Source organism: Eubalaena glacialis, chromosome 15 (assembly GCF_028564815.1).
Source record: "Eubalaena glacialis isolate mEubGla1 chromosome 15, mEubGla1.1.hap2.+ XY, whole genome shotgun sequence".
Taxonomy (NCBI): Eukaryota; Metazoa; Chordata; class Mammalia; order Artiodactyla; family Balaenidae; genus Eubalaena; species Eubalaena glacialis.
This window is the reverse complement of record NC_083730.1, coordinates 20,737,378-20,762,959: the sequence shown is the minus strand read 5'-3', so window position 1 is coordinate 20,762,959 and position 25,582 is coordinate 20,737,378. Positions and strand designations below refer to the sequence as shown.

Sequence of the window (25,582 nt, the reverse complement as noted above, 5' to 3'; positions counted from 1 at the left end):
CCGCAAGTAGGCTGAGAAGAAATAGAGGAGGATAGAAAGTGCAATTCTATCATGTATTGGAAGAACTTGAATGACTAGTACTACTTTCATTGTGGTCTGGGGATCAGTGCTCATCCCAACATTTAATGGTACCCTAGATCTGACAACTAAATTATGATGATGGCATTTACAAGTCTAAATCCTTTCTCTACGACTCATTCTGTAGGCCTGAGATCCTCCTGGATCTCCTTTCTGAGGTCCTGTTCTAGCAATAAGCTTGTTTCCTGGGGTTCGCCAATAGGACTGGAAGCCTTGTCTCCATCCCTTAGGACTGGAGTCTCATCTATCCAGGTGCTAGAGCACTGATACCTATAGGCAAATCATGACGTAGATGGCAATGAATGCTCAAACTCCTGATCCATTCTCCAATTGAATGGTACCTGTTGAGAAGCCGTGATATTTTTCTTTGAATTCTCTCATGCTGATCATTTGCCTGAACCGCAGACCGAGATTCAGTCTGCAAAGCTTGTAAGTCTTGCCTTCTGCCCAGGAATTCCTAAGCCTATGATATAAGTTGGGTCTAAATTCCAGCATCTTCTCCCTAGTAGGCAAGTCTGCTCCAGGTATTAATGACACTCCTTTCCTGCTATTAGTAAACAACCCTGCTGCCTTGATATATTCTGAGGCATGTCACAAGAATCTCTAGCTGTTGTTTTTTTTTTATTTATTTCTATCCATAAGAGATTAAACTTCTAAATATTTTTCCCTCTCCTCCCTTTCCCAAATTTTCTCAGCATCTAAAGTGACACAGTGAATATAGTAAGTACTTGATAACCACTTCTTGGGTGAATGAATGCAGAGCCACAGACTCATCTTAAAACTAATTATCACTAAATGCTTTGGTATTTCATCAGGAAAATGGGGTAATGATACTTAATTCAGGAAGGTATTAGGAGGATTAGACGCAACCAGTGAGGTGTGTACTAGAACAGGCACCCCTTCACAAGAAATGTCAGTAATATTAATAACAAGATGTGGCTTAGTCAGTAACTAGCCAGGTATAGAGCAGCACCCATTTAGTGTGCTCTAGTGACGTTCTTCAACAAGAGATGAAACTTTAATTTTCTTATCTCTCATCTATGTCTGAACTGCCCTCCTGCAACTTTCTCTTTATGTGAAAGGGAAATAACCTCTTAATTTATTTAAGCTTTTGTTTTTTTGTTGGGAAGGGCAAGAGAGGTAGATTCTCAAACAAATGTGAAGATAGTTTTAGTTTTTTCACTCTCTCACTTGGATCACTTTTTTCACATAGTCACTGCATTGGTTTGATTTTGACTTAATACCTAAAAACTTCTTTTACAACTTCTATGCATTTTGAATGACTATCTTATCAAGTTTAATAGGAAATACAGCTCTAAATACTGTACAAAAGCCTTTGAAATCTGCTGTCTGTTGGGTTATCATTTCAATCACAATACAACATAGTGAACTATGATAATGTCCTGGCCTAAAAAAATTGCTAAAGATGACAGAACTGGAGCTGTCATATTAGTTGTCATCACACTGAAAGGCCAAAGCACAAACACAAAGGTGTTTTGATTTTTATATTTTTTCATCTTATGCTGGCCTCTTTGTTTTGTTTTTTTTTTCCTTAATTTTATTTTATTCATTTTTTTATACAGCAAGCTCTTATTAGTCATCAGTTTTATACACATCAGTGTATACATGTCAATCCCAATCGCCCAATTCAGCACACCACCATCCCCACCCCACCGCGGTTTTCCCCCCTTGGTGTCCATATGTCTGTTCTCTACAACTGTGTCTCAACTTCTGCCCTGCAAACCGGCTCATCTGTACCATTTTTCTAGATTCCACATACATGCGTTAATATACGATATTTGTTTTTCTCTTTCTGACTTACTTCACTCTGTATGACAGTCTCTAGATCCATCCACGTCTCAACAAATGACTCAATTTCGTTCCTTTTTATGGCTGAGTAATATTCCATTGTATATATGTACCACATCTTCTTTATCCATTCGTCTGTTGATGGGCATTTAGGTTGCTTCCATGACCTGGCTATTGTAAATAGTGCTGCAATGAACATTCGGGTGCATGTGTCTTTTTGAATTACGGTTTTCTCTGGGTATATGCCCAGTAGTGGGATTGCTGGGTCATATGGTAATTCTGTTTTTAGTTTTTTAAGGAACCTCCATATTGTTCTCTATAGTGGCTGTATCAATTTACATTCCCACCAACAGTGCAAGAGGGTTCCCTTTTCTCCACACCCTCTCCAGCATTTGTTGTTTGTAGATTTTCTGATGATGCCCATTCTAATTGGTGTGAGGTGATACCTCATTGTAGTTTTGATTTGCATTTCTCTAATAATTAGTGATGTTGAGCATCTTTTCATGTGCTTCATGGCCGTCTGTATGTCTTCTTTGGAGAAATGTCTATTTAGGTCTTCTGCCCATTTTTGGATTGGGGTGTTTGTTTCTTTAATATTGAGCTGAATGAGCTGTTTATATATTTTGGAGATTAATCCTTTGTCCGTTGATTCGTTTGTGAATATTTTCTCCCATTCTGAGGGTTGTCTTTTCGTCTTATTTATGGTTTCCTTTGCTGTGCAAAAGCTTTGAAGTTTCATTAGGTCCCATTTGTTTATTTTTGTTTTTATTTCCATTACTCTAGGAGGTGGATCAAAAAAGATCTTGCTGTGATTTATGTCAAAGAGTGTTCTTCCTATGTTTTCCTCTAAGAGTTTTATAGTGTCTGGTCTTACATTTAGGTCTCTAATCCATTTTGAGTTTATTTTTGTGTATGGTGTTAGGGAGTATTCTAATTTCATTCTTTTACATGTAGCTGTCCAGTTTTCCCAGCACCACTTATTGAAGAGACTGTCTTTTCTCCATTGTATATCTTTGCCTCCTTTGTCATTGATTAGTTGACCATAGGTGCGTGGGTTTATCTCTGGGCTTTCTATCTTGTTCCATTGATCTATGTTTCTGTTTTTGTGCCAGTACCATATTGTCTTGATTACTGTAGCTTTGTAGTATAGTCTGAAGTCAGGGAGTCTGATTCCTCCAGCTCCGTTTTTTTCCCGCAAGACTGCTTTGGCTATTCGGGGTCTTTTGTGTCTCCATACAAATTTTAAGATGATTTGTTCTAGCTCCGTAAAAAATGCCATTGGTAATTTGATAGGGATTGCATTGCATCTGTAGATTGCTTTGGGTAGTATAGTCATTTTCACAATGTTGATTCTTCCAATCCAAGAACATGGTATATCTCTCCATCTGTTGGTCATCTTTAATTTCTTTCATCAGTGTCTTATAGTTTTCTGCATACAGGTCTTTTGTCTCCCTAGGTAGGTTTATTCCTAGGTATTTTATTCTTTTTGTTGCAGTGGTAAATGGGAGTGTTTCCTTAATTTCTCTTTCGGATTTTTCATCATTAGTGTATAGGAATGCAAGAGATTTCTGTGCATTAATTTTGTATCCTGCAAGTTTACCAAATTCATTGATTAGCTCTAGTAATTTTCTGGTGGCATCTTTAGGATTCTCTATGTATAGTATCATGTCATCTGCAAACAGTGACAGTTTTACTTCTTCTTTTCCAATTTCTATTCCTTTTATTTCTTTTTCTTCTCTGATTGCCATGGCTAGGACTTCCAAAACTATGTTGAATAATAGTGGTGAGAGTGGACATCCTTGTCTTGTTCCTGATCTTAGTGGAAACGCTTTCAGTTTTTCACCATTGAGAATGATGTTTGCTGTGGGTTTGTCGTATATGGCCTTTATTATGTTGAGGGAGGTTCCCTCTATGCCCACTTTCTGGAGAGTTTTTTATCATAAATGGGTGCTGAATTTTGTCAAAAGATTTTTCTGCATCTATTGAGATCATCATATGTTTATTTTTCTTCAATGTGTTAATATGGTGCTATCACATTGATTGATTTGTGTATCTTGAAGAATCCTTGCATCCCTGGGATAAATCTCACTTGATCATGGTGTATGATCCTTTTAATGTGTTGTTGGATTCTGTTTGCTAGTATTTTGTTGAGGATTTTTGCATCTATAGTCATCAGTGATATTGGTCTGTAATTTTCTTTTTTTGTAATATCTTTGTCTGGTTTTGGTATCAGGGTGATGGTGGCCTCATAGAATGAGTTTGGGAGTGTTCCTCCCTGTGCAATTATTTGGAAGAGTTTGAGAAGGATGGGTGTTAGCTCTTCTCTAAATGTTTTATAGAATTCACCTGTGAAGCCATCTGGTCTTGGACTTTTGTTTATTGGAAGAATTTTAATCACAGTTTCAATTTCATTACTTGTGATTGGTCTGTTCATATTTTCTATTTCTTCCTGGTTCAGTGTTGGTAGGTTATACCTGGGTAAGAATTTGTCCATTTCTTCCAGATTGTCCATTTTATTGGCATAGAGTTGCTTGTAGTAGTCTCTTAGGATGCTTTGTATTTCTGCAGTGTCTGTTGTAACTTCTCCTCTTTCATTTCTAATTTTATTGATTTGAGTCCTCTCCCTCTTTTTCTTGATGAGTCTGGCTATTGGTTCATCAAGTTTGTTTATCTTATCAAAGAACCAGCTTTTAGTTTTATTGATCTTTGCTATTGTTTTCTTTGTTTCTTTTCATTTTTGTCTGCTGTGATCTTTATGATTTTTCCTTCTTCTAACTTTGGGTTTTGTTTGTTCTTCTTTCTCTAGTTCCTTTAGGTGTAAGGTTAGATTGTTTATTTGTGATTTTTCTTGTTTCTTGAGGTAGGCTTGTATAGCTATAAACTTGCCTCTTAGAACTGCTTTTGCTGCATCCCATAGGTTTTGGATTGTCGTGCTTTCATTGTCATTTGTCTCTAGGTATTTTTTGATTTCCTCTTTGATTTCTTCAGTGATCTCTTAGTTATTTAGTAACGTATTGTTTAGCCTCCATGTGTTTGTGTTTTTTACGTTTTTTCCCCTGTAATTCATTTCTAATCTCTTAGCGTGTGGTCAGAAAGATGCTGGATATGATTTCAATTTTTTAAAATTTCCTGAGGCTTGATTTGTGACCCAAGATGTGATCTATCCTGGAGACTGTTCCATGCGCACTTGAGAAGAAAGTGTAATCTGGTGTTTTTGGATCGAATGTCCTATAAATATCAATTAAATCTATCCGGTCTATTGTGTCACTTAAAGCTTGGGTTTCCTTATTTATTTTCATTTTGGATGATCTGTCCATTGGTGTAAGTGAGGTGTTAAATCCCCCACTATTGTGTTACTGTGTTACTGTGGATTTCCTCTTTTATGGCTGTTAGCAGTTGCCTTATGTATTGAGGTGCTCCTATGTTGGGTGCATATATATTTATAATTGTTATATCTTCTTGGATTGATCCCTTGATCATTATGTAGTGTCCTTCCTTGTCTCTTTTCACATTCTTTATTTTAAAGTCTATTTTATCTGATATGATTATTGCTACTCCAGCTTTCTTTTGATTTCCATTTGCATGAATATCTTTTTTCCATCCCCTCACTTTCAGTCTGTATGTTTCCCTAGGTCTGAATTGGGTCTCTTGTAGACGGCATATATATGGGTCTTGTTTTTGTATCCATTCAGCAAGCCTGTGTCTTTTGGTTGGAGCATCTAATCCATTCACGTTTAAGATAATTATAGATATTTATGTTCCTATGACTATTTTCTTAATGGTTTTGGGTTTGTTTTTGTAGGTCCTTTTCTTCTCTTGTATTTCCCACTTAGAGAAGTTCCTTTCGCATTTGTTGTAGAGCTGGTTTGGTGGTGCTGAATTCTCTTAGCTTTTGCTTGTCTGTAAAGCTTTTGATTTCTCCATCAAATCTGAAAGAGATCTTTGCTTGGTAGAGTAATCTTAGTTGTAAGTTCTTCCCTTTCATCACTTCAAGTATATCATGCCACTCCCTTCTGGCTTGTAGTGTTTTTCTGAGAAATCAGCTGTTAACCTTATCAGAGTTCTCTTGTATATTATTTGTCGTTTTTCCCTTGCTGCTTTCAATAATTTTTCTTTGTCTTTTAATTTTTGCCAATTTGATTACTATGTGTCTCGGTGTGTTTCTCCTTGGGTTTATCCTGTATGGGACTCTTTGCGCTTCCTGGACGTGGGTGGCCATTTCCTTTCCCATGTTAGGGAAGTTTTCGATTATAATCTCTTCAAATATTTCCTCAGGTCCTTTCTCTCTCTCTTCTCCTTCTGGGACCCCTGTAACGCGAATGTTGTTGCATTTAATGTTATCCCAGAAGTCTCTTAGGCTGTCTTCATTTCTTTATTCTGTTCCACAGTAGTGAATTCCACCATTCTGTTTCCAGGTCACTTATCCGTTCTTCTGCCTCAGTTATTCTGCTATTGATTCCTTCTAGTGTAGTTTTCATTTCAGTTATTGTACTGTTCATCTCTGTTTGTTTGTTGTTTAATTCTTCTAGATATTTGTTAAACATTTGTTGCATCTTCTCGATCTTTGCCTCCATTCTTTTTCCGAGGTCCTGGATCATCTTCACTATCATTATTCTGAATTCTTTTTTTGGAAGGTTGCCTATCTCTGCTTCATTTAGTTGTTTTTCTGGGGTTTTATCTTGTTCCTTCGTTTTGTACATAGCCCTCTGCCTTTTCATCTTGTCTGTCTTTCTGTGTATGTGTTTTTTGTTTCACAGGCTGCAGGATTGTAGTTCTTCTTGCTTCTGCTGTCTGCCCTCTGGTGGATGAGGCTATCCAAGTGGCTTGTGCAAGTTTCCTGATGGGAGTGACTGGTGGTGGGTAGAGCCGACTGTTGCTCTGGTGGGCAGAGCTCAGTAACACTTTAATCCACTTGACTGCTGATTGGTGGGGCTGAATTCCCTCCCTGTTGGTTGTTTAGCCTGAGGCAACCCAACACTGGATACTACCTGGGCTCTTTGGTGGGGCTAATGGTGGACTCTGGGAGGGCTCACGCCAAGGAGTGCTTCCCAGAACTGCTGCTGCCAGTGTCTGGGAAGCCACAGCCACCTCCCGCCTCTGCAGGAGACCCTCCAACACTAGCAGGTAGGTCTGGTTCAGTCTCCCCTGGGGTCACTGCTCCTTCCCCTGGGTCCCGATGTGCACAGTACTTTATGTGTGCCCTCCAAGAGTGGAGTCTCTGTTTCCCCCAGTCCTGTCGAAGTCCTGCAATCAAATCCCTCTAGCCTTCAAAGTCTGATTTTCTAGGAATTCCTCCTCCTGTTGCTGGACCCCCAGGTTGGGAAGCCTGACGTGGGGCTCAGAACCTTCACTCCAGTGGGTGGACTTCTATGGTATAAGTGTCCTCCAGTCTGTGAGTCACCCACCCAGCAGTTATGGGATTCAATTTTACTGTGATTGCGCCCCTCCTACCATCTCATTGTGGCTTCTCCTTTGTCTTTGGATGTGGGGTATCTTTTTTGGTGAGTTCCAGTGTCTTCCTGTTGATGATTGTCCAGCAGCTAGTTGTGATTCTGGTGTTCTTGCAAGAGGGAGTGAGAGCACGTCCTTCTACTCCACCATCTTGGTTCAGAGACATCCAAAAAAATCGGTGTTTTGATTAATATCAGATCACGGTGAAATTTCAGTCATGGAAGTATTTGAAGTGGGTGACTTTATCAATAAATTAATTTTGTTGTAATCTTTAAGACTACAGTGTGGTTCATTTTATAACAGATGACAGTTCAACAGGCTCTGCATTCTTTGGCCAAAAGAAGAATTACCAGTTGTTAAAAGACCATCAACCACTCTCAATTAATATAGACTTCCACATTTTTTTGACTTAAAATTATGCAGATATCAAAGAGCTTTTCTAGGAGATATTCAGCATACCAATGAGAGTTACCTGTATTTCTTTGCCTGTTATAGTAATCCAGGTGTGCCCCTCTCTAGCTGTTGGTTTGTGATGTGAAAAAGCACAAAAAGTATTCTTTGGAAAAATTAAGTTCTAAATTTATGCTGAAGATTTACGTGCATAGCGATTTACTTTGGCTCTTGAAACAGTTCATCAGCTAATGACAATGAGGGTGAGACTTTGATGTTATTTTGTCAGTGACTTAATGATATACACTCTGGAGTTTTACCTTCTCAGTGGTTCTGGAACTCCAGGGCAGAATATAAATATGTGTGTGTTAGTACTGCAATACTAGATTTTTTTAAAGCTCAAGTAAACTGTGTATTCTAATCGAATATTTGTTCACTAGAGATATTGAATCAATTTTTAAATGCACTGACTTATCCAGTGGTCATGGTTAGTACTAGTGAATCTCCTAACTCACATGGGTTCTTTATTGCTAAGTGACCACATGTCCTGGTTTACATGGGATAGTGTTGTCTCTGTAAAATTAAATTATTAATACTGCTTCCTTTTGCTCTCAGAAGTATTTTGGTTTGGAGTGATAAACTACATGATCACTCTACTTATATTGTCACAGAAGCCATAGTTTCACTGCCTTAGTTTCATTATGGAGGGGTAAAGCATTGTCTTTTACTCCTTCCTAGAATAAATCCCTTCCCTAGTCTTTTCACACCTTTTTTATTCTCTAGATCCAAAGGCCATTTTACTTTGCTTCCATGGATTCCAGTGGAAACTTTTAGCTAAAGAATGCATCTATAGGAGAACTTTAGAAATGATCAAAAAATATTTTAAGACATAATCAGTATATGTTTTACTCTACTCCAAGAGAGCAGGAATCTTGACTCTTTTATTCACCATTGAGCACTCAGCCTCTTGCACAATGCTTGGGTATAACAGAGACTCAGTAGTGCTTATTGAAGGAATAAGCAATTAAAAACTTACCCATTTTTTAATTTGAGAAAGTTGTAGTTTCTTTACACACACAATTTTCTTCCCTAAAGATATGAAGACACTCCATGTGCATGCTTGGGATCATTGGTTAGCAAACTATTTCTCAAACATGTTTGAATAAAGATTACTTGACATTTGGCCAAAAAGTCAGGCTCCCAGACTTTTCCCCTGAAAGTTCAGTAAGTCTCAGATGGCTTCAGGCATCATATCTAGGATCTTTTCCAAATCCAAGTCTTTGATATCTTTGTTTCACTTTGTTTTCAAAAGACATTTGCTTGACTTCCTACTAGGCTGTCCATCTTTCTACAAAGTCACTATTAATAAACTAATTATAGAGACAGTATTAGACTGAAAGGAAACTGGGTTCTACCACCCAGCTGATTTTATCACTTCCCCTCTTTGGACACAAATTTCCTCAATCTTAAAATGACAAGGCTGAACTCCAAGATCTCCCAGCCCTCTTGCAGCTCTACTATCAGGTAATTCTTATCTTTGAAACCTCATAGATATCTGGCCAGTTAAAAAGTGCTACATGAGACATTTTCAATAAAAAAGTGTAAGTATTTTGTCTTTGTTGCTTCATTTGTAAGAAATTAACTATGGACTAATTACAAATTGAAGAGATATTTTTAAACTTTTAGGTTATTTAAACACCATTCTTCATAAATAATTTTCTATACCAGTTTTATTTGGGATTCCTTGGGTACGTGTGTTGGGAGCTGATTGATAACTTTTTATTTGAGGTTAAAAATGATTTCTTAACTCTTTTCAATTGTCTTTTAGATCCCTCCAAAGATATATCTACAGATAAGAAAAAAGTCCTTTGCTCTTGAGTATAATTTTCAGAAGTTAGAAAAGCCCTACCTGCCCAAGTGTCTTGTTACTAAACTGTAAGCAAAATCAGAAGTAATCTTCTGGGTAACTATGCCAAATAGATCTCACAAAAAACTAAGAGAAGGGGCTCTTGGTGAATATATTCACAGAGATTTGTTTATCAGATTAACCGTCTGTATCAGTCTGGGGCTTGGAGACATGTAAGCCAAGTTGTATTTTTTTTTTCCAGAAGTATAAATCAAGTTAGATTAACATTTTCTAGAAGCAGAGAAAGAGAATAGATTGGAAAAGTTTTAAAGGTGGGGAGGAACCCAAGAAGGTCAAGACTTGATGAGCAGAGGGTCATGAGTGCCTAAAGGTTGTTGCCAGTAAGAGCGGAAAGATGTTCCTGTCTGTTTGGAAAAGAAGCAACAGCAACATTCACTTATTTCAGAATTCTATCTTGGGCTGTTCCTGAAGTCAGAAGGAAGAGTTCTGTGAAATGATGTGATAGGAGAGAGAAGGAAGAATTGTATAATTGCAGTTTCATTCTACCAGGAAGCTGCCTGGTGGCATAGTATTGAGGGTGTCATCACAGAGGTTGGATTGGTTTTCTTGTATCCTCATGTAGTTTCTTAACACCCACTTCTTCCTCTAAGGTGGATCCCACATAAAGAATAATTATTATTTAGTCTAATCCACACTAGCAGTGATGTCTCATAGTGGATATTAATCAACTCAATTATCTCTCAAGGTTGCAGGTATAAAGAGCAATGCACAGGCTGAAAAATATTTCTGGAGTTAAGCTTGTGCTTCAAGAATGGACAGAAAATGTGGGAAATACGTAGTGAATACTGAACACTCTGGAAACCAGCCGATGAGTATTGGTGGCACCACCGTGGTATGTTCTGATAGTTCAGAGTCTTGTTTTCAATAATAATACGACTCTGATTTTTTTTTATTACAACATGGTTCTTCCCAAAAAGCAATTCTTAATCAGAATTCTACATGAAAGACAATTTTTAGCTATTCTATTACTACTTGTTAATTAGAAAACTTGTATGTTTTTCTGTATATCAGTATATGCATTATTAAGAAATTTATTTTAATACTCACTAATCTAAGATATTAGCAATTTGGGGAGTAATAATTTAATAAACTGTTCAAATAATTCCCTACAGTTATCATAACTAGAGTATAAGATGACAAATCTGTGGTTGATTGCATTAACAATTTATGTTGTTAAAATGTGATATATAGATTTTTGTGGTAATTGCCTGGATTTTAGTGTAATGTGTAGATTTGTCAGAACTCAAAGATTTCATACATTTTTGAAAGTGAGAACATAATCTTGTAAGTGAATTCTATGCCTAGGAAGCAAATTATCTAACAAGTCCTTTAGATTAGCCTCTACTTAACTACATATGAGTTTCTTTTTTAATAAAGAATTGTATTCAAGGGAATATTAGAGTTCAATTATATACAATATTATTTGACTATTGCTTATGTTTTTAGAAGAAATAATTTAGTACTGTGTGTTTTGGGATTGCCTTTTATGTAACTTTGCCTCTGACTAGAGCCCTTGATACTGGAAACATGTGGAAATGTGTTGAATGAAATCAGTATAAGTTTGAATGGACAGTTACATTCTGTGAGGAAAAATATTTTTGTCCCCCTGCACTAACAAGGAAGGTACAAGGCAGAGAAATTGTTCTCTTGATTCTAGACCAGCACTCCTTTCCCCTAAAGATGTTCTTCATGGTTCTTCTAGCCTTGCAACTATGTCATTAGGTCTTCACAGTGTCAAGATACTCAGATAAAAAGGTCCCTTTACTAAGGAATTATTCATCTTGAAGATTTCCCTAGATAATAATGAGAGTTTTCAAATAAAGGGCATGTATCTTCATCACTGACTATCTCACTTTACATCTGGATATTTGGACATAATGGTAGAGAAATTTTTTTTTAATTGATGGCCATTTTCTCCAGTGGATTATAGTAGCAGTTGAAGTCTACATAAAATAGAGAAATTTAGGAGTTTGTTTTTCCCTCTTAGGAAACATGAAATGGTAATCTCTTAAGTTATGAGCATAGAATTTAAAATTTTATTCTATGAACATAGCTAATGCATATTGGGTGTATGTAATAGAGATTATTGGCTTCTACCAAGAGCTAATTAACTATAATTCATAGCCCCCCAACTTCTCAAAATTTTAACTTTAGAGACTACTCTGCTCTCAGTGCAATCACTCACCATCTTTCTTCTCTTAAATATTTTAAATTCTGGTAAATTGGTCTTGCCAGTGAATTTTCATTTAATTACAAAAGTTCAGAAAAATATTCAAGTTCATCAGCCATAAACAAACTGGATAGCTGAAGAATAACGATAGTAATAATACAAAGAAACACAAAGCTTTTATAAAATATAAATATGTGTAATTTTCTCAAAGCTACCTATTTAAAAACAGATGGAAATTCTTAAAGTGCTTGTGTGTATCATATCTTCTTTTATTTGGTATCACTGCATAACCATTCTCTTTACTTCTTTGGCGTGATATTACACCTTTAGAAAAACAGAACTTGACTAATTTTTTTTGCCTGAGTGTATTCCTTCTTGACTATATTTAATCATAATTATACTCCCTTTTATTCTTAGTTATAGTTGCTCAATGGCCAACGTCTGCACACATATGTAGCTTGATTGTTTTAATAGAAATTCGAGATTGAGCCAACAATGTCAATAGCATTTTTAATAACCATTTAGGATTGGTTATTTAATCAATGTAATTGAGAGAGTACATTTAAATAATGCTCTTGCTGTCCTATGAGTAAAAATTAGATAATTCTATAATGTTTTTGAGCTATAACAAATTTATACATAACAATTTATACTCCCGTAAGAATATAACACACATTGCTCTCTATCTTTTTCTTAAAACTGTATCTGGAGTTATTTCTCTCTCTCTCTCTCTTTTTTTTTTTTAGTTGAAGAAATAATCTTCTATTGTTAGAAAATAACATTTATCCAAATAAATAGAGCTAATATATTTTAACATAGTAAGTTTATAAAATGTTATAGATGGTGCTGTTGAGGAAATGTCTTAGACTGACTTCAAGAAAAACCTAACCACCAAAACCTTTCTTATTTGAACCCATCCTTTTCATTCATTTACTTTAAAAAATTCAACATGTATTTAAAAGACTTCAAGAATAATGTAATTGGGCTTCCCTGGTGGCGCAGTGGTTGGGAATCTGCATGCTAATGCGGGGGACACGGGTTCGAGCCCTGGTCTGGGAGGATCCCACATGCCGCGGAGCAACTAGGCCCGTGAGCCACAACTACTGAGCCTGCGCGTCTGGAGCCTGTGCTCCGCAACAAGAGAGGCCACGATAGTGAGAGGCCCGCACACCACGATGAAGAGTGGCCCCTGCTTGCCACAACTGGAGAAAGCCCTGGCACAGAAACGAAGACACAACACAGCCAAAAATAAATAAATTAATAAATAAATAAATAAATCTTCCTTTAAAAAACAAAAAAAGAATAATGTAATATGCACACCACCATCCCCACCCCACCGCGGTTTTCCCCCCTTGGTGTCCATACGTTTGTTCTCTACATCTGTGTCTCAACTTCTGGCCTGCAATCTGGTTCATCTGTACCATTTTTCTAGGTTCCACATACATGTGTTAATATACGATATTTGTTTTTCTCTTTCTGACTTACTTCACTCTGTATGACAGTCTCTAGATCCATCCACGTCTCAACAAATGACTCAATTTCGTTCCTTTTTATGGCTGAGTAATATTCCATTGTATATATGTACCACATCTTCTTTATCCATTCGTCTGTTGATGGGCATTTAGGTTCTTCCATGACCTGGCTATTGTAAATAGTGCTGCAGTGAACATTGGGGTACATGTGTCTTTTTGAATTATGGTTTTCTCAGGGTATATGCCTAGTAGTGGGATTGCTGGATCATATGGTAATTCTAGTTTTAGTTTTTTAAGGAACCTCCATATTGTTCTCCATAGTGGCTGTATCGATTTACATTCCCACCAACAGTGCAAGAGGTTTCCTTTTTCTCCACACCCTCGCCAACATTTGTTGTTTGTAGATTTTCTGATGATGCCCATTCTAACTGGTGTGAGGTGATACCTCATTGTAGTTTTGATTTGCATTTCTCTAATAATTAGTGATGTTGAGCAGCTTTTCGTGTGCTTCTTGGCCATCTGTATGTCTTCTTTGGAGAAATGTCTATTTAGGTCTTCTGCCCATTTTTGGATTGGGTTGTTTGTTTCTTTAATATTGAGCTGAATGAGCTGTTTATATATTTTGGAGATTAATCCTTTGTCCGTTGATTCGTATGCAAATATTTTCTCCCATTCTGAGGGTTGTCTTTTAGTCTCGTTTATGGTTTCCTTTGCTGTGCAAAAGCTTTGAAATTTCATTAGGTCCCATTTGTTTAGTTTTGTTTTTATTTCCATTACTCTAGGAGGTGGGTCAAAACAGATCTTGCTGTGATTTATGTCAAAAGAGTGTTCTTCCTATGTTTTCCTCCAAGAGTTTTATATTGTCCGGTCTTACAGTTAGGTCTCTAATCCAGTTTGAGTTTATTTTTGTGTATGGTGTTAGGGAGTATTCTAATTTCATTCTTTTACATGTAGCTGTCCAGTTTTTCCAGCACCACTTATTGAAGAGGCTGTCTTTTCTCCATAATATGTCCTTGCCTCCTTTGTCATAGATTAGTTGACCATAGGTGCATGCGTTTATCTCTCCGCTTTCTATCTTGTTCCATTGATCTATGTTTCTGTTTCTGTGCCAGTACCATATTGTCTTGATTACTGTAGCTTTGTAGTATAGTCTGAAGTCAGGGAGTCTGATTCCTCCAGGTCCGTTTTTTCCCCTCAAGACTGCTTTGGCTATTCGGGGTCTTTTGTATCTCCATACAAATTTTAAGATTTTTTGTTCTAGTTCCGTATAAACTGCCATTGGTAATTTGATAGGGATTGCATTGAATCTGTAGATTGCTTTGGGTAGTATAGTCATTTTCACAGTGTTGATTCTTCCAATCCAAGAACATGGTATATCTCTCCATCTGTTGGTATCATCTTTAATTTCTTTCATCAGTGTCTTATAGTTTTCTGCATACAGACCTTTTGTCTCCCTAGGTAGGTTTATTCCTAGGTATTTTATTCTTTTTGTTGCAATGGTTAATGGGAGTGTTTCCTTAATTTCTCTTTCAGAGTTTTCATCATTAGTGTATAGGAATGCAAGAGATTTCTGTGCATTAATTTTGTATCCTGCAAGTTTACCAAATTCATTGATTAGCTCTAGTAGTTTTCTGGTGGCCTCTTTAGGATTCCCTATGTATAATATCATGTCATCTGCAAGCAGTGACAGTTTTACTTTTTCTTTTACAATTTGTATTCCTTTTATTTCTTTTTCTCTGATTGCCATGGCTAGGACTTCCAAAACTATGTTGAATAATAGTGGTGAGAGTGGACATCCTTGTCTTGTTCCTGATCTTAGAGGAAATGCTTTCAGTTTTTCACCATTGAGAATGATGTTTGCTGTGGGTTTGTCATATATGGCCTTTATAATGTTGAGGTAGGTTCGCTGTATGCCCTCGTTCTTGAGAGTTTTTTGCATAAATGGGTATTGAATTTTGTCAAAAGCTTTTTCTGCATCTATTGAGATGATCATATGGTTTTTCTTCTTCAATGTGTTAATATGGTGTTATCACATTGATTGATTTGTGTATATTGAAGAATCCTTGCATCCCTAGGATAAATCTCACTTGATCATTGTGTATGATCCTGTTAATGTGTTGTTGGATTCTGTTTGCTAGTACTTTGTTGGGGACTTTTGCATCTATATTCATCAGTGATATTGGTGTGTAATTTTCTTTTTTTGTACTGTCTTTGTCTGGTTTTGGTATCAGGGTGATGGTGGCCTCATACAATGAGTTTGGGAGTATTCCCCCCTCTGCAATTTTTTTGAAGAGTTTGAGAAGGATGGGTGTTAGCTCTTCTCTACATGTTTTATAGAATTCACCTGTGAAGCCATCTGGTCCTGGACTTTGGTTTGTTGGAAGATGTTAATCACAGTTTCAATTTCATTACTTGTGATTGGTCTGTTCATATTTTCTATTTCTTCCTGGTTCAGTCTTGGTAGGTTATACCTGGGTAAGAATTTGTCCATTTCTTCCAGGTTGTCCATTTTATTGGCATAGAGTTGCTTGTAGTATAGTCTCTTAGGATGCTTTGTATTTCTGCAGTGTCTGTTGTAACTTCTCCTTTTTCATTTCTAATTTTATTGATTTGAGTCCTCTCTCTCTTTTTCTTGATGAGTCTGGCTAATGGTTTATCAATTTTGTTTATCTTCTCAAAGAAGCAGCTTTTAGTTTTATTGATCTTTGCTATTGTTTTCTTTGTTTCTATTTCATTTATTTCTGCTCTGATCTTTATGATTTCTTTCCTTCTGCTAACTTTGGGTTTTGTTTGTCCTTCTTTCTCTAGTTCCTTTAGGTGTAAGGTTGGATTGTTTATTTGAGATTTTTCTTGTTTCTTGAGGTAGGGTTGTATAGCTATAAACTTTCCTCTTAGAACTGCTTTTGCTGCATCCCATACGTTTTGGATTGTCTTGCTTTCATTGTCATTTGTCTCTAGGTATTTTTTTATTTCCTCTTTGATTTCTTCAGTGATCTCTTGGTTATTTAGTAACATATTGTTTAGTCTCCATATGTTTGTGTTTTTTACGTTTTTTTCCCTGTAATTCATTTCTAATCTCATAGCATTGTGGTCAGAAAGATGCTGGATATGATTTCAACTTTCTGAAATTTCCTGAGGCTTGATTTGTGACCCAAGATGTGATCTATCCTGGAGAATGTTCCGTGCACACTTGAGAAGAATGTGTAATCTGCTGTTTTTGGATGGAATGTCCTATAAATATCAATTAAATCTATCTGGTCTATTGTGTCATTTAAAGCTTGGGTTTCCTTATTATTTTTCATTTTGGATGATCTGTCCATTGGTGTAAGTGAGGTGTTAAATCCCCCACCATTATTGTGTTACTGTTGTTTTCCTTTTTTATAGCTGTTAGCAGTTGCCTTACGTATTGAGGTGCTCCTATGTTGTGTGTATATATATTTATAATTGTTATATCTTCTTCTTGGATTGATCGCTTGATCATTATGTAGTGTCCTTGCTTGTCTCTTGTAACATTCTTTATTTTAAAGTCTATTTTATCTGATATGAGTATTGCTACTCCAGCTTTCTTTCGATTTCCATTTGCATGGAATATCTTTTTTCCATCCCCTCACTTTCAGTCTGTGTGTGTCCCTAGGTCTGAATTGGGTCTCTTGTAGACAGCATATATATGCGTCTTGTTTTTGTATCCATTCAGCAAGCCTGTGTCTTTTGGTTGGAGCATGTAATCCATTCACGTTTAAGGTAATTATTGATATGTATGTTCCTATGACCATTTTCTTAATTGTTTTGGGTTTGTTTTTGTAGGTCCTTTTCTTCTCTTGTGTTTCCCACTTAGAGAAGTTCCTTTAGCATTTGTGGTAGAGCTGGTTTGGTGGTGCTGAATTCTCTTAGCTTTTGCTTGTCTGCAAAGCTTTTGATTTCTCCATCGAATCTGAATGAGATCCTTACTGGGTAGAGTAATCTTGGTTGTAGGTTCTTCCTTTTCATCATTTTAATTACATCTTGCCACTCCCTTCTGGCTTGTAGAGTTTCTGCTGAGAAATCAGCTCTTAACCTTCTGGGAGTTTCCTTGTATGCTATTTGTCGTTTTTCCCTTGCTGCTTTCAGTAATTTTTCTTTGTCTTTAATTTTTGCCAATTTGATTACTATGTGTCTCAGTGTGTTTCTCCTTGGGTTTATCCTGTATGGGACTCTCTGCGCTTCCTGGACTTGGGTGGCTATTTCCTTCCCCATGTTAGGGAAGTTTTCGACTATAATCTCTTTAAATATTTTTTCGGGTCCTTTCTCTCTCTCTTCTCCTTCTGGGACCCCTATAATGTGAATGTTGTTGCATTTAATGTTGTCCCAGAGGTCTCTTAGGCTGTCTTCATTTTCATTCTTTTTTCTTTATTATGTTCCACAGCAGTGAATTACACCATTCTGTCTTCCAGATCACTTATCCGTTTTTCTGCCTCAGTTATTCTGCTATTGATTCCTTCTAATGTATTTTTCGTTTCAGTTATTGTATTGTTCAACTCTGTTTGTTTGTTGTTTAATTCTTGTAGATCTTTGTTAAACATTTCTTGCATGTTCTCGATCTTTGCCTCCATTCATTTTCCAAGGTCCTGGGTCATCTTCACTATCATTATTCTGAATTCTTTTTCTGGAAGATTGCCTATCTCCACATCATTTAGTTGTTTTTCTGGGGTTTTATCTTGTTCCTTCATCTGGTACATAGCCCTCTGCCTTTTCATCTTGTCTATCTTTCTGTGAATGTGGTTTTTGTTCCACAGGCTGCAGGATTGTAGTTCTTCTTGCTTCTGCTGTCTGCTCTCTGGGGGATGAGGTTATCTAAGAGGCTTGTGCAAGTTTCCTGATGGGAGGGACTGGTGGTGGGTAGAGCTGACTGTTGCTCTGGTCGGCAGAGCTCCGTAAAACTTTAATCCACTTGACTGCTGATGCGTGGGGCTGGGTCCCCTCCCTGTTGGTGGTTTGGCCTGAGGAGGCCCAACACGGGAGCCTACCCGGGCTCTTTGGTGCGGCTAATGGCGGAGTCTGGGAGGGCTCACGGCAAGGAATACTTCCCGTAACTTCTGCTGCCAGTGTTCTTGTCCTCACGGTGAGACAGAGCCACCCCCTGCCTCTGCAGGACATCCTCCAACACTAGCAGGTAGGTCTGGTTCAGTCTCTATGGGGTCACTGCTCCTTCCCCTGGGTCCTGATGCGCACACTACTTTGTATGTGCCCTCCAAGAGTGGAGTCTCTTTTTCCCCCAGTCCTGTCGAAGTCCTGCAATCAAATCCCGCTAGCCTTCAATGTCTGATTCTCTAGGAATTCCTCCTCCCGTTGCTGGACCCCCAGTTTTGGAAGCCTGACATGGGGCTCAAAGCCTTCAATCCAGTGGGTGGACTTCTGTGATAAGTGTTCTCCAGTTTGTGAGTCACCCACCCAGCAGTATGGGATTTGATTTTATTGTGATTGCACCCCTCCTACCGTCTCACTGTTGCTTCTCCTTTGTCTTTGGATGTGGGGTATCTTTTTTGGTGAGTTCCAGTGTCTTCCTGTCGATGATTGTTCAGCAGTTAGTTTTGATTCTGGTGTTCTCGCAAGAGGGAGTGAGAGCACGTCCCTCTTCTCCGCCATCTTGGACCCTCTTTTGGATTTTCTATAAACCCAATCATGTCATTTTTTATTTTCATATTTTATAACTTTATTTTTGTTTTCCTAACAATGCACTGGCTACGACCTCCAATGTAATGTTGAATGGAAGTGGTGAAAGTGAACATTTTGTGTTGTTCCCAAATTCAGGGGGGAAGCATGAAATATTTCACCATTAATTGTGATGTTAGCTTAGGTTTTACGGAGCTATCCTTTATCAGATTATGGAAAATCTCTTCTATTACTAGTTTGCTCAGAAATTTTATCACAAATTGTTGTTGAATTTTGCCAGAACTCTTTCTGCATTTTTTTGATATATTCACATATATATTTCTCCTTTATTTCTGTTAATGTGGTGAATTATATTAGCTGTTTTGAATGTTAAACTAACTTTCATTCTAAGTTAGTTTAGGTAGTTGGGTAGACCTCACTTGGTTCTGAGTTTTTACCATTTTGATATATTTTTGGATTTAATTTACTATTATTTTGTTCATAATGTTTGTATGTATATTCTTCAGAGATTGACCTTCAGAGATTTCAAGGTCAGCTCTTTAACTTCCTATGCCAGGCAGCCTCAAAGTATGGCAAATGTCCTTAGGGGGAAACCAGTCTTATGTTTGTGTTAAGTCCCTTTCTGATAGCAGGATTTTATCTCCTAATCACTATGATACCGCTGAAGACTTTACTCTGCCTTTCCATCCTGACTGCCAGCTTCCTGAGCTATTCCAGAACATTACAAAGGCCTTGTGTTTGGGGATCCCCTATTTTCCAGTCTGTTATGCTGGACTCACATGAACAGCAAAAGTTTTGCTGACTCTTTTGTTAGTCAGAACCTCAACTCATACTCAGAATCAGCGAATGCCCCCAGAAAATAAAATGGTCTATGATTATTAGATCACTTTGGAAAAGCTCTTTCTTCTTTTAAATTTTAAGTAATCTGATTTTCACTTCTTTGAAAGCCCTTCAATTTTATTTATTTATTAATTGATTGCAGTGGGAGAAGTGTCCTATTGCAATTTACTATACCTAGAATCTCACTTCACCTCTTTAGATTTGATTTTCTCATTATGAATAAGACCCCAAAGTGTTGTTCTTTATAAGCCTTGAAGTCTCTAGAATTTTCATTTTGGGACTTTTACATTCTATTTTATTAAAAAAATTTTTTTCTGGAAAGAAATTTATTATTCCATACTAGCTGAAGCACACAAATTTATGGCCATGTAGAATTACACAGAAGTATGTAATTTTTTTATTGAATAAAAGATTCTTTAAATTCTATAGTGCTTTACAATTTTTAGAAGTTTCATACACATGATTTTATATAGTCTCATAATAACCCTTTCCCCCCCCCCATCCTCCTCCCCCTTTCCTCTCCCCACTGGTAACCAATAGTTTGTTCTCTATATTTGTGAGTCTGCTTCTTTTCTGTTTTATTCACTAGTTGGTTGTATTTTTTATTTTACAGTATTTGTCTTTCTCTGTCTGACTTATTTCACTTAGCATAATGCACTCCAGCTCCATCCATGTTGCTGCAAATGGCAAGAATTCATTCTTTTTTATGGCTGAGTAAGATTCCACTGTAGATATATATCACATCTTCTTTATCCATTCATCTGTTGGTGAACATTTAGGTTGCTTCCATACCTTGGCAATTGTAAATAATGCTGCTATGAACATTGGGGTGCACGTATCTCTTTGAATTAGTGTTTTTGTTTTTTTCAGTTATATTCCCAGGAGTGGAATTGCTGGGTCATATGATAATTCTATTTTTAGTTTTTTGAGAATCCTCTGTACTGTTTTCCACAGTGGCTGCACCAATTTACATTCCCACCAGCAGAGTAGGAGTGTTCCCTTTTCTCCACATCCTGTTATGGGACTTTTTAATATATCTCTCTACATCAGCTTACCACATAATGATATTTAACAAATCCTTTAAATATGATGAAGGTAAAAGATAATGCCTGAATTTGAATGTCAATAATTATATAAATAATTAAATGTAACTTATGATGACCTAATTAGATTTTCTTGTTTTGAGAAGAAATATAATAAATGTATTTATTTATTCCTCAGTCAGGTTTCAAATGATCTTATTTGATCAAATAAGCCATAATATGACACAATCTAATTTATATTTGTCCAAATTGTATTACTTTAGGCACAAAATACAATAGCATCTTATTTTTCTCCCATTCTTTCCTGTACACAGCCATTCCCGAACCTTAGAAACGATGAAGCTCAGAGTTCAGCCTGTAAGTTTGCAACATCAATTGATGTAACTGGTGATGCTGGTCCCAATTTAACTGACATCTGCACCAACAGAGGGACCCTTGGACTTTCAGAATTTCCAAACAGAGAATCCCAACGTTGTCAGGTAATGTCTGGGGTGACACTGTTTCTCTGGGTTATGATGTAATCCACATGGAAGTGTTTTTGATCTAATATTAGAGAAAAAACATTCAATCAATTAACATTGTTCTTTTGAAAATCTACAGCATCCTTTGAACATGTCAAATCACTGAGAGGGAATGCAGAAGAGGTAGATTTATGGGGCTCTTAATTTAAGGAGCTAATGATCTTGATGGAAAGAAAAAACACCTATAAAGTTTAGGGAAAATATATAAGCATCAAAAAAAAAGCAATGTTTTGGGTTCCTTTTTTTGGAGGACTGAGTAGCTGATGACAGCAAATGCATTGACAGTAAATGACATTGTAACCCTTGCTCAGTGGAAGGTGAAGTCATGTGTTAAAGCTCTGGGGCCCTAGTCTGTGGGTGATCTGGCTCACTCTCCTTCCCTTCCTGCTTCTAAGCTTAACTGTGGGCCTTCTGTTAACCGCGTGTGTTTTCAACCTTGAGTTAGAAAATATTTAGCCCTGCCTTGGTTTGGTGCCCAGAAGCAGATTTCCGGTGTTCTTTACCCTGTTTCTCATTATTCTGTTTTCTTCACCTTGAGATCTGATCTCTGAGTCTTTCCTCCATTCCACCCCCTACTCCAGGTGAAAACTTGATTTTGACTGATTGCTAATGATGCGTGGCAGTTTGGTTCAATTCTTCTGGCTCTGGACTACACCCCTCTTCTGATTAATCCTGCTATAGAGACAGTTTGGAAAGACTTTGATTAAAGAAGAGAGGATAAACTCTTAATGACAAGAAACACTGAGGAAGAAGGCTTTTGATAGAATTATTTAGAGAATATATCTCTGATGATCTCAAACAAACCAGGCCAATCAGAGAGCTGAAAGTTATTTTAGATGCCTTTACTTAGCCACAGATGGAAAACATCGTGGTCTAGGAAGTTTAGATTGTTTGTAAGAATTCACACAGCTAGATAGTAGCAGTAATAGCACTTGAGCACAGGTCTCAGGTTAGGTTAAGATGAGTTTTTATTCATCTTACTCCTCTTTTTAAAAATTCAAACAAAAAATGAGGGTAATTTTCCTCTGAGGTGTGAGTATCGTCCTTCCTCTCCTCCCCCTTTGACTTCCTTTCTAAGGCCTAGATGACATGGGGCAGGAGGTGCCATTAGTCATTGGGCTCTCTTAGTTGGTGCCACAAATTCCCTTAGCCTTGGTACCCAATGCCCTTGAACTGCTTCTGATTGCCTAGTGGGTGTCACTCTCAACACCCAAATTGTGGTTTATTGTCTGAGACAGTGTCCACTATTTTGGAACATTGAAGAGTTACCCTACATGCTCCAAAGACATATGTGCTCTTTGTTTCCTTTAGTGATTGTTTTCAGTCATAAGAAAATGGATAAGAATGAGCTAATTAGTGAAATCAAATGTTTTTTGAGTACTTAGAAAGTGCTAGGACAACGTTATTCATACTGTTTTCTTATTTACTGTTTAGCCTTATTAAATAGGTGATATCATCCATGCAAGGGAATTGAGGCTTTGCAAGACATGGCAAATTTCCACATACCACCATCTATCTAGTAAAAGGTGGATTTAAAATTTAAACCTAAATCTGTTAGATTCCAATGGCTATGCCCTTAATTACTATAAAGCCCTGCCTTCTGCAAAAATCTAATTTGAAGGATGTTTCTTATTCTAATTTTCTCAATAACATTTGGAGGTAGATATTATTATCCCCACTTTTGATACAAAGCAAGTTGAGAATTAGGCAAGTTAAGAAACTTGCTCAGAATATTAATGGTATGGAATTCAAATTCAAGACTCTCTTGTCTCAAGGCTTACCTGTTTTATACTATGCAATGTTTCCTCTACAATAACAGATAAGAGAGAGAGATATTACAAAGTAATATTACTGACATTAATCCCTATTCTAATCTTATAGGTTTTTATGGATGAAAAAATAAGATCAAAGAGGTTAACATCTTACACAGTGAAAATAGCTGGTGACAGCACAAGCTGGATTTCAACAAATGTATTCAACTCTGATTTTCATGCTGCCATTACTAACCTGTATGAACACCTAGCTAGAATATTTGATAAGCCATTAATTAATGCATTTAAAATGGAAGGCTACAAAGCAGACACAAATCTGATAGTTGATAGGCCAACGAAGGGAGAAGATTTTATCAGGTGATATTTTGGGTCCCTCAAATCACTGTATGCAGCAGTCAGACACACATGTGTTGATACTTCTTTTGATGGTGGGAGGAATAAATGGTTTCTAAGATGACATTTAATATTTCTTTTAGTTTTAAATACATATGAAAAGAAAGCAGACACATCAGTGGATGTTCCTTTATTCCTATTACAAAGACCAAGCCTTTCCCAAATGAAACATTAAACTTGAGCCAATATTTATTACTACAGGCTATTAAGGTATTTTTTATGTTTATACATTCTTCCACTGAAGTAATCTATATATAAAAAGATTATAAATGACTTTTTTTTTGCAACGTTTGGTTTCAACTTCAGTTATTATATTTAAATCCTTTCCAGGTGACACGAAATTTCTTTAGTGACTGGTCTCTGTGGAAAATATTCCTGGCTTGTCTCTTAGCTTCTGTGATAACAATGGCAATTGGAGTACTCATAGTGTCTCTGCTGTATAATGGGAAAAATAATAATGCCCCCATTGTTATACAACTTACTCAAAACCAGGGGGCAATCTCATTGACAACTGAAACAACCTCAACTACTAGTTCCGAAACTATAGTTGCGACTGGCACAATAGATTCTACCACAATATCCACTTCCAGTACCATGACTACTATCACTGAGCACACTTCAACAGAACTTACAAGTATACCAACCACTGATTCCACAGAAACCACAATTGCAACAGCTGCCACTTCAACTGAAAACACGATCACAAATATAGCCAGCACTACCACTGAGGATACGACCAAAACAGCCACCACTGCTTCCACCACTTCTACTGAGACCACGACTACCACAGTGGCCACCACCACACCTCAACCAACTACCACAACAACGGCCAGCACTACCACTGAAGCTGAAACCACAACAGACACCACTGATTCTCCCACTTCTACTGAGACCACGACTACCACAGTGGCCACCACCACACCTCAACCAACTACCACGACAACGGCCAGCACTACCACTGAGGCTGCAACCACAACAGACACCACTGATTCTCCCCCTTCTACTGAGCCTACGACTAGCACAGTGGCCACCACCACACCTCAACCAACTACCATGACAACAGCCTTCACTACCACTGAGGCTGCAACCACAACAGACACCACTGATTCTCCCACTTCTACTGAGACCACGACTACCACAGTGGCCACCACCACACCTCAACCAGCTACCATGACAACGGCCTTCACTACCACTGAGGCTGCAACCACAACAGACACAACTGATTCTCCCACTTCTACTGAGACCACGACTACCACAGTGGCCACCACCACACCTCAACCAACTACCACAACGATGGCCGGCACTACCACTGAGGCTGCAACCACAACAGACACAACTGATTCTCCCCCTTCTACTGAGCCTACGACTACCACAGTGGCCACCACCGCACCTCAACCAACTACCACAACAACGGCCTTCACTACCACTGAGGCTGCAACCACAACAGACACAACTGATTCTCCCCCTTCTACTGCGACTACGACTACCACAGTGGCCACCACCACACCTCAACCAACTACCACGAGAACAGCCGGCACTACCACTGAAGCTGCAACCACAACAGACACAACTGATTATCCCACTTCTACTGACACCACGACTACCACAGTGGCCACGACCACACCTCAACCAACTACCACAATAACGGCCAGCACTACCACTGAGGCTGCAACCACAACAGACACAACTGATTCTCCCCCTTCTACTGAGCCTACGACTACCACAGTGGCCACCACCACACCTCAAGCAACTACCACAACAACGGCCAGCACTACCACTGAGGCTGAAACCACAACAGACACAACTGATTATCCCACTTCTACTTAGACTACAACTACCACAGTGGCCACCACCACACCTCAACCAACTACCACGACAATGGCTGGCACTACCACTGAAGCTGCAACCACACCAGACACAACTGATTATCCCACTTCTACTGAGACCACGACTACCACAGTGGCCACAACCACACCTCAACCAACTACCACGACAACAGCCAGCACTACCACTGAGGCTGCAACCACAACAGACACCACTGATTCTCCCCCTTCTACTGAGACTACG

The 25,582-nt window shown here is 37.8% G+C and overlaps 1 protein-coding gene across 2 annotated transcripts; it reads left to right on the top strand.

Annotated features, from left to right (window-relative positions):
* Positions 1–10,403: 10,403 nt before the first annotated feature.
* On the top strand, positions 10,404–25,352 carry DYNAP (dynactin associated protein). 2 transcript variants are annotated; one of them, XM_061169940.1, is made up of 3 exons: positions 10,404–10,487; positions 21,144–21,308; positions 23,846–25,352. In XM_061169940.1, the coding sequence occupies exons 1-3, from the start codon at positions 10,407–10,409 to the stop codon at positions 25,340–25,342; spliced, it is 1,743 nt and encodes a 580-aa protein (XP_061025923.1). In that variant the 5' UTR covers positions 10,404–10,406; the 3' UTR covers positions 25,343–25,352. The 2 variants fall into 2 exon arrangements, 1 of the variants encoding a protein (XP_061025923.1); XR_009697375.1 differs by lacking the exons at positions 10,404–10,487; positions 23,846–25,352 and adding an exon at positions 18,296–18,446 and having other exon boundaries at positions 21,144–21,216.
* The last annotated feature ends 230 nt before the right edge of the window (positions 25,353–25,582 follow it).

What these genes read in the sequence shown, in the direction of transcription:
- DYNAP (XM_061169940.1), top strand. Translation starts at nt 10,407, where the DNA reads ATGGACAGAAAATGTGGGAAATACGTAGTGAATACTGAACACTCTGGA. An exon ending in GTATTGGTGGCACCACCGTG is followed by an intron (nt 10,488 to 21,143) that starts GTATGTTCTGAT and finishes TCCTGTACACAG; the next exon opens with CCATTCCCGAACCTTAGAAA. An exon ending in GAGAATCCCAACGTTGTCAG is followed by an intron (nt 21,309 to 23,845) that starts GTAATGTCTGGG and finishes AATCCTTTCCAG; the next exon opens with GTGACACGAAATTTCTTTAG.